Here is a 9976-nt window from a genome sequence, read left to right on the forward strand (position 1 = left end):
AGCATATTTAGACAGCAAAATCACCTTTGTATGCCAGTATATCAAACCACTCCCCTTACTTAAAAATCCAATCCGCCTGTTATTTGTGCAGGAAGAAACTGCAGATGCTGGTTTACATCGAAGATAGACACAAAATGCTGGAGTAACTCAGCAGGACAGGCAGCATCTCTGGAGAGAAGGAATGGGTGACGTTTCGGGTCAAGACCCTTCTTCAATGTCTATGAATCATCTTACCACAATCAGAGAGCAGTGCTGAATTACTATCTATCTCTTTGATGACCCTCAGATGATCCTTGAGCCTCACATCCACCATGTCATTAAAACCTCCTTCTTTCATCTCCGCAACATCGCCAAACTCAGACCCTCTCTCACACCGCCTGCTGCTGAAAGACTCATCCATGCCTTCATCTCCTCCCGACTGGACTATTGCAACTCACTTCTCCTTGGCATCAGCTCCACCTACATCAACCGACTCCAACTGGTCCAGAACGCAGCCGCCCGACTCATCACCCACACCAAATCCTGGCATCACATCACTCCAGTCCTCAAAAAACTTCACTGGCTTCCCATCTCCCACCGGATCACCTACAAAATCCTGGTCCTCACCTACAAAGCCCTCCACCATCTGGCCCCCCCATATCTCACTGACCTCCTCTCCCCCTACCAACCCTCACGGTCCCTCAGATCCACATCAGCCGGTCTCCTCTCCATCCACAAGTCCAACCTCCGCAGTTTTGGGGACAGAGCCTTCTCCAGGGCAGCTCCCAGGCTCTGGAACTCCCTCCCCCAACTGATCCGCAATTCCGTGTCCCTCACCATCTTCCAGTCCCGCCTCAAGACCCATCTCTTCACCTCTGCCTATCCTTAGCCCCACATCCCCATCCCTTTTCATCTGTGCATTAATTGCCTCATATTGTGTTTTGTATTGAATTCTGTCTTTACTTTGTGTACTAGTCATGTCTCTACTATTTATTTCATTCCCCTTACATGTTTTTCCTCTACATGCTCAATTTTTGTAAGGTGTCCTTGAGACTCTTGAAAGGCGCCCATAAATAAAATTTATTATTATTATTATTATTATTATCCTTGATCAGACTGTTGGCTTTATCTCGCCCGAGTCATTGTTCCCGTATCATGTATCTATACACTGTAAATGCATTGATTGTAATCAAGTATTGTCTTTATGCCGGCTGGTTAGCACGTAACTAAAGCTTTTCCCTACACCTCGGTACACGTGGCAATAAACTAAACTGATAAACTATCACTTGCCAGGCTTTGTTATGCCCCCACCTTTCGTTTTCAGATTTCTCCTCCCTACCACAATCAGTCTGAACAAGGGCCCCGATCTAAAACATCGTCTACCCATTCCCTCCACAGATGCTGCCTGGCCTGCTGAGTTCCTCCAGCACTGTGTGTTTTGCTTAACATTCCAACATCCGCAATTCCTTCCCACTTTCCCGAGTGATTCACGAATTCTCCCGAGTTTTCAAACACACAGAATATTTGTAACAAGTCCGTAGGAGGTCGTAGGAGTCCGTGGATATATCGTAGCGGCTCGTTATGCCAGCCGTAGATCCTCAGGGCATCAGGTAAGTCGGGAAGTTTCTTCAGCATGATGAAAAATGTCCACGAGTAAAAAAATAGCCCCAAGTACCTACGGTTGCCATAACGAGCCGCTATGATATGTCCACGGACTCCTACAGACTCGTTACGAACATTCTGCGAGATTGAAAATTCGGGAGAATTTGTGAATAACTCGGGGGAATTCGTGAATAAGTTGGGAAAGTGGGACAGGCCCTTTAGTGTGTTACTGTGGGTTAGTTCGGGTCACCATTGCATAATTAGAATCGTCAGTGCTACTGCACACGTTTGCAGATTGGCAAAGAAAGGTTTTACGTCAGTCAGAATTTCTCAAAGCATGACACAACAAATTAAATATTTGTGTCGGACAAGCCACTCTCGTAGGGTGGTTCAGCCTCAGAAAAAGAAGTCTCTCTTCAAAATGAGTTTATAATTTGAGCCGTCAGCAACAGGACAGTCACTGATCAGGGGAGGCATGGGATCACGTACAGAAGGATGATAGTCATAGCACCCTGTGCTGCTGTAACATGCTGTGCAGTTTAACGTAAACTCCCACGGGAAAACGAGATAGCAGCCGACAGTGACCCCCAATGAACAACCATTAAAGCAGAGAGAAATAATGGGCCAGTGGAAACTAAAGATTGATGTCATGCAAGCTCTTTTAACATTCAGAGTGATCGTTTCTGAAGACCGTTGTAAATATACTTTAAACATGGTTTCGTTTTGTTTGGTGGCGTTTACCGAGACAGCGCAGAAACAGGCCATTCAGCCCTCCGTGTGCGCGCCGACCAGCTATCACCCCCGTACACTAGCACTAACCTTCTCACTTGGGACAATTTACAATTTTACCAAAGTCAATTAACCTACTGGCTTTTTACCAAAGTCCATTAACGGCTGCACGACTTGGGAGTGTGGGAGGAAACCGGAGCACCCGGAGAAAACCCACGTGGTCACGCGGAGAACGTACAAACTCTGTACACCCGTAGTCAGGATGGAACCTGGGTCTCTGGCGCTGTGAGGCAGCAACTCTACCGCTGCGCCACCGTGTCGCCCAAAGTATCCACCCTGTTGATGCCGACTACAATTTTAGCTCATAGATAGTTCCATTAAAACGTGCAGATTGCATCCCTATCAAACCCACTTCACGTATCATCATTATTAACCAGGCAAAATTTCTAAGCCAAGAAAATGTTAGAGGACAATTATCAGACTGACCGTATACATTGGCTCAAGTCAAGACAATGACATGTACTGAACCCTTTGATGTACTTTTATTGTTGCAACTAAGGCTTCAGAATAGCACTCAGTTTTGCAGATTCATCATAAATATTCAAGTATATACCCCTTGCACAAGTTCCAGTTCTAACCATACTTTGATATGCATTAAAATATAACCCAGAATATAAAAGACACATTGCCGTAATATACAAATTCAAATTATTGGACAGTCCAATCTTTCCAAAGTGCCATTTTCTCGTGTCATTTGCATTCAGATTTCCTGTATTTTAATTGAGCATTTTAGTGTGTTATTTAACTCAATTATTGTACTGTAGAAATTAACTTCATAACAGCATTGCCGTATGCCCCCTATCATCCCGCAGCCGTGTGGCGTCACGATATTCACAAGTATCTCCGTTTTGATGTAAAACTAAACTCTCAGTAAACTGTGCAACTTAACAAAAGTAATCCAACTCAAGTAATTTATTTTCAAGTATTTTTCCTCAAAGCACAAGAAGTACGAGGCAGCTCAAACTAAAAAAAAGCAACCCAATGCTTCAGTCGCTACAAACAAAATCTATCACAGAATTGACTGGCAAGATCATCAGCTGATTTGAAGGCATATTTATCAAGTCAGCCACATACTTGGATGTTAGGACATTTCATGGGAGGTCAGTAAAAAACCCCAATGGACAATTCGAGAAATATCAATCAGGACAATGGTTAGAATGCAGATTTAGCTATTTAGATTGAGATTAATTGTAGAGGTGTATTTAAGGGGAGATTAGATAAATAAAGGAATGAAAATGTAGAAAGACGTGTTGAGTAGGAAGGAACTGCAGAAGCTGGTTTACAGCGAAGATAGACGCAAAATTATGGAGTGTCGACTGAAGAAGCGTCTCGACCCAAAACATCACCTATTCCTTTTCTCCAGAGTTGCTGCCTGACCCGCTGAGTTACTCCAGCATTTTTGTGTCTACCTTCCAGAAGGATGTGATGATAGTGAGATGGCTTAGAGGGGAGCTTGTGCCAGGGTAGGTTGGATTTAACCTTCACTGTAATTCGGTACCTCTCCTTCAGAGCATCTAATTATCATTCTAGTCCAGATTGTTCTTCAAGATATAGAATTATGGACGGCTAATAATTCTAAAATCAAATTAGAACTGCAATGTACATTCTAAATGTAACAAGGTGCAACAGGTAAACTACTTATTGTGTTTCTCGGGGTCAAAGAGCATCCGCGGAGGAAAAGGGGTGGTCGACGTTTCGGATCGAGATCCTGCATCAGGTCTGAGAGTGAAGAGATCAAGGGGTGGGTTGAGACAGGGAGGCGATCGGTAGATTCAAGTGAGGTGGGGAATGATGGGCTGATGCATCGAGGCAAGGGATGGGGAGGCAGGGTTTAGAGAGGGACAGTTGGTTGATAGGTGGAAAGAGATAAAAGGGAAAAAAATGGGTAGATGAAACCAGGTGAAGGAGGGGGAAGAGGTGAGAAGGTGCAAGTTCCAGTCATCACTCAAACCAGCGACACAGGTTGTGAGCATCAGACTAAATGCTTCATAATGTTGATCAACTCTCAGTGGGGTTTTTTTTTTTAAACCATACTTCAAAAATACATTTGCACACAAAACCTGGGATAGCTGCAAAACTGATATCTACATGCAATCGGCAGGCACCCGTAGATGGGATTTAACGTTCAGCTGAAATGTTCACGTTCACAACTAATAGGAGTAGAATTAGGCCATTCGGCCCATCATGTCCACTCTACCATTCAATCATGACTGATCTCTGCTTCTTAATCCCATTTTCCTGCCTTCTCCCCATTACCCTTGACACCCGTTCTAATCAAGAATTTGTCTATCTCTGCCTTAAAAATATCCACTGACTTGCCCTCCACAGCCCTCTGTGGCAAAGAGCTCCACAGATTAACTACCCTCTGACTAAAGAAGTCCCTCCTCACCTCCTTTCTAAAAGAGCGCCTTTTTAATTCTAACGCTATGACCTCTGGTCCTAGACTTTCCCACCAGTGGAAACATCCTTTCCACATACAGAATAATGAAAGACATAGACAGAGTGTAAGTTTCAATGAGGGTCCCCCCTCAACCTTCTAAACTCCAGCGCGTCGAGGCATAGTGCTGTTAAACTGTCAAATTGCTCGGATTTCTCTCAGTTGTAAACAGTATAATGAACCACTTGACTCAAGAACCCAAGACACGCTGAGCTCCTCGAGCACTTTGCCTTTTGTCCCAGAGTGAGACTAAGAGCTGGTATGGTGCCCTTCAATAGTACATGGGGATTGGACTGTAACTTGTCAATGGGTCTGAGTAACAAGATCAACATCCCTCAAGCCATGAACCTTCTGAACAGGAACCTGGGCAACGGTCTATCACTTGTGTGCAGGGAGGAACTGCAGATGCTGGTTTACATGAAGATGCTGGAGTAACTCAGCGGGTCAGGCAGCATCTTTGCAGAAAAGGAATAGGTGACGTTTCGGGTGGAGACACTTCTTCAGACTGGGAGTAGGGGGAGAGGGAAAACTAGATGTGTGAAAAGGTACAGAACACATACCCGAGCTGGCACCAACGGCCAAGGAAAGGTGGAGCCCACAATGGTCCATTGTTGGCTGTGGAGGTGATAACAAAGAGACGCGAACAGTTAAACTAGCAGGACGACGTGGGTGGGGAGAGGGATGGAGAGAGAGGGAATGCAAGGGTTACTTGAAATTAGAGAAATTAACCTTCATAACGCTGGGTTGTAAGCTGCCGATGCAACAACAAAAAAATGTTTGCCAGATTGTCCTGCCCCCACCTCTCATCCAGCTCCCCCCCCCCCCCCCTTAAACAATCAATGTGAAGAAGGGTCCCGACACGAATCGTCGCCCATCCATGTTCTCCAGAGATGCTGCCTGACCCGCTCAGTATTCCAGCACTTTGTGTCTTTTTGTAGGGGGTAAATCAGCATCTGCAGTTCCTTGTGTCTACTGTAGAGATGCTGCAGGCTTGCTTCAAGAGAGTGGACGCGAAGGCGCCTCAGTTGGTGTCCCGGGGCACACATTTAACTGTCCCGACTCAGTTCATACTGTTAACTCCGGGGTTGACGCGGGACGCAAATGGCAAGCGGAGACAGACTCCCGAAGGAGTTGCGTTGAAATAGCGGCTGCGCGTTTATTTCAGCTGTCAACTGGCTTTCCTGGTGAAATAACAGTCTGGGACATAACTTTGCAACAGCCCTAGTCTGTGAGCTCCAGGCTTCAGCGACCCGTTCCGTCACAACAACCCCACACTCCCCCCCTTTCAGATTGTCCCCCGCCCCTCACTGACCGGGATATGTGGAGAAAGTTGGTTCAAAACTTCCTGACTTGTCTTCCACTGTCCCTGCCTCCCAGTAACATCACCCGGGGAGGTTCTCTCTCACTCCTCTCTCTGTGTCTCTCACCTTGTAACATCGCCTCCAGTTTCTTACGGTCCACCCGGAACCTCTCTTCCAGCCAGTCTGGGTCAGTGCAGTGCGGCAGTGTGTGAGCATCGTCCTCGGAGGCTGCGAGCGGGGAGTCGGTGCTCCTCTCGCTGTTGGAGCCGGGGTCGCCTGCCCCGGGCTCTGGCAGCGGCTGCGAGGGCACCAGGTAGCCGCTCAGACAGTCGCCCTGAGCCGCCATCGCTTGCAGTAGTAGCCGCAACAGCAGCAGCAGCAGCGCCGCGCTTGGTCAATTTCACTTCCAACAAGGGGGGACTGACCCGGCCGGGGCACTGGGACTCGGCAAACACATCCAGTCTGCATCCAACTCTGACACACTCTCTCTTCTCTCTCTCCCCTCACTCACACACAACACTGCAGAGCAAACCCCACTTAGCAAATCCATCCGCACAATTCCACCCAAAGTAGTCCCATTGCAACTTAATCTGTAACCTATTACAATAGTCATTCCTCAGTGAACGACCGAATGAGCCAACGCTGAGAGAACCGGCATCGTCTACTCAGCATTAACCCCTTGCAATGCAATTCTATCTGACTTATTAAACACCCACATTTCTGGAACAGTGTGTGTGTGTTTTAAATCTGCATTTTCTTCCATCTGTATTTTCTTTTTAAAAAAATTCCAGCGGATTCTTGTCCACAACACAGACTGAAGAAGTGAATGGAATTCCAACCCACCCCCCCCCCTCTCCCCCGAGTCAAACACTGAAGCTGCGCAGGAAGGAACAGCAGATGCTGGTTCAGAGCGAAGATATACACAAAAAGTTGGAGTAACTCAGCGGGGTCAGGCAGCATCTCTTGCGAAATAAAAATAGGCGACGTTTCGGTTTCGTCAGTCTGGGGAAAGGGAAACATAGAAAATAGGTGCAGGAGTAGGCCAATCGGCCCTTCGAGCCTGTACCGCCATTCAATCCGATCATGGCTAACCCTAATGCACATCCAACTCAGTATCCCGTACCTGCCTTCTCTCCATACCCCCTGATCCCTTTAGCCACATGGGCCACATTTAACTCCCTCTTAAATATAGCCAATGAACTGGCCTCAACTACCTTCTGTGGCAGAGAATTCCAGAGATTCACCACTCTGTGTGAAAAATGTTTTTCTCATCTCGATCCTAAAAGATTTCCCCCTTATCCTTAAACTGTGACCCCTTGTTCTGGACTTCCCCAACATCGGGAACAACGAGAAATATGGACGGTGATATGGAGAGATATAGAACATGTGAATGAAATATAAGCAGAAAGTTGTTACTTAGTTAGTTTATTGTCACGTGTACCGAGGTACCGTGAAAAAAAATTGTTGCGTGCTAATCAGTCAGCAGAAAGATAGTACATGATTACAGTCATAGAGTGGAAACAGACCCTTCGGCTCACCTTGCCCACACTGGCCAACATGTCCCAGCTACACTAGTCCTACCTGCCTGCAATTGTTCCATATCCCTCCAAACTTGCCCTATCCATGTACCGGTTTAACTGTTTCTTAAACGTTGGGATTGTCCCAGCCTCAACTGAAAACTGAAACTTTGGCCTGAAACATGAACTCTGTTTTTTCTCCCCTTCCATACACCTACCACCCTGTGTGTGAAACAGTTAACCCTCAAATTCCTATTAAATCTTTTCCCCTTCACCTTGAACCAATGTCCTCTGGTCCTCGATTCCCCTCCTCTGGGCAAGAGGCTATGTGCATCTACCCGATTTATTCCTCTCATGATATTATACACCTCTCTCTATATGATCATCCCTCATCCTCCTGCTCTCCAAGGAATAGAGACCCAGCCTACTCAACTTCTCCCTATAGCTCAGACTGATCCATTCACAGTATATAGATAGTAGTAGTAGTAGAGGTAGTAGGCCCCTCTTGGTCATGACTGACCATGACCATGGTCGGATGCAAGCCTGGGCGATGTCATATGGAGGGCAGGCTGTTGCCCATGCAGCACGCCCCCCCCTCTCCACATCGCTGATCGATCCAAAGGAACAGCAGGGCCGTTACAGTTTGGCACCAGCGCCGTCGCAGGAGCTGCCAGAGCGAGGTTGTAGACAACGATGAACTGCCTTAGGGGCTCTGACTCCGGATTTTCTTGAGGTTTACTCCTGGAGCCTTTTCCATGACTGGATATGGCCACAAGGCAGTGGAAGTTTTAAATCAGAGTGTTTTCCCTCTCGTAGATGGACTGCCTTCCCAGGCTGACGATACATTTCCCAAGGTAATTGAACCCCCAGATTCAGAGTATCCACATCTGGTAAACGTTTTGAATGAATGAATTAATTAATTACGTTTATTGGCCAAGTATTCACATACAAGGAATTTGCCTTGGTGCTCAGCCCGCAAGTGACAACATGATATCCAGTGACAGTTAGGAATGACACAAAAAACATTAAACATTAATAATGAAACATTATTGATTAAACGTGTGAATTAAATAAAATACCAGAGCAAATGGAAGCTACAGATTTTTGGTTATTGAGTAGAGCTACTACTCATGGAAAAAAGCTGTTTTTATGTCTGGCTGTGGCAGCTTTGACAGTCCAAAATCACCTTCCAGATGGAAATGATTCAAAGAGTTTGTGGCCAGGGTGAGAGGGGTCAGAGATGATCTTACCCCTCATTTCCTGTCCCTTGTAGTGTACAGTTCGTCAATGGAGGGAAGGTTGCAGCCAATAACCTTCTCAGCTGATCAGATAATTCGCTGCAGCCTCCAGGTGTCGTGTTTGGTGGCTGAGCCAAACCAGACCATGATGGAGGAGGTGAGGACAGACTCTACGATGGCCGTGTAGTATTGGACCATCATTACCTGTGGCAGATTGTGCTTCCTCAGTTGCCGCAGGAAGTACATCCTCTGTTGTGCCTTTTTGACTGTGCAGTCGATGGTGGCCCTTCATTTAAGGTCCTTGGAGATGATGGTTCCCAGGAACTTAAAAGGCTCCACAGATGTGACTGTGGTGTTGTTGATGGTGCGTGGGGTGAGGGGAGGGGAAGCTCTCCTAAAGTTTACAATTAATTCCACTGTCTTAAGAGCATTGAGCTCTAGGTTGTTGCGATGGCACCAGGATGCCAGCTGTGTCACTTCCTGTCTGTAAGCAGATTTCTACCCATCCTGGATCAGTCCAATCAGGGTTGTGTCGTCGGCGAACTTGAGAAGCTTGACAGAGGAGTCAGTGGAGATGCAGTCATTGGTGTAGAGAGAGTAGAGGAGAGAGGAGAGTACGCAGCCTTGCCCGCTTTCCTGATCTTAGCCCAAGCATCTTCCCAAAACAGAAAATGCTGGGTACACTCATGATATTTGTAATATGTACCTGCACACTATGAATGGCTGGATTGTGGTCATGTATGGTCTTTCCACTGTCTGGTTAGCACGCAACAAAAGTTTTTCACTGTATCTCAGAATGTGTGACAATTAACTAAACTGAAACTTTGGCCTGAAACAGTAACTTTAAAGGTTTTTTCTTCCCTTCCGCAGATGCTGCCTGACCTGCTGACCATTTCCTGTTTTTATTTCAGATTTGCAACATCTGCAGTTTGTTTTCTCATTTGGTTTCCTCACAAAATGTCAATTAAGAATACTAATTCAAATAATGACAAATGTCAGCCTGAAGAATGGTCCCAACCCGAAACAGCACCCGTCCTTTTTCTCCAGAGATGCTGCCTGACCTGCTGAGTTACTCCGGCACTTAATTTCCATACTAATTCTTGATCATCCTCA

At 46.3% G+C, this 9976-nt stretch overlaps 1 protein-coding gene across 1 annotated transcript in view; it reads right to left on the minus strand.

Moving 5' to 3' along the window:
• Positions 1 to 6454, minus strand: part of bicc1 (BicC family RNA binding protein 1) — a 242038-nt gene extending 235584 nt beyond the window's left edge. Inside the window, exon 1 of the mRNA XM_033034345.1 lies at positions 6235 to 6454. Within this exon, the coding sequence (XP_032890236.1) occupies positions 6235 to 6454 (220 nt within the window). The remainder of the gene's footprint in view (positions 1 to 6234) is intronic.
• Between the last annotated feature and the right edge of the window lie 3522 nt (positions 6455 to 9976).

Source organism: Amblyraja radiata, chromosome 15 (genome assembly GCF_010909765.2).
Source record: "Amblyraja radiata isolate CabotCenter1 chromosome 15, sAmbRad1.1.pri, whole genome shotgun sequence".
Classification (NCBI taxonomy): domain Eukaryota; kingdom Metazoa; phylum Chordata; class Chondrichthyes; order Rajiformes; family Rajidae; genus Amblyraja; species Amblyraja radiata.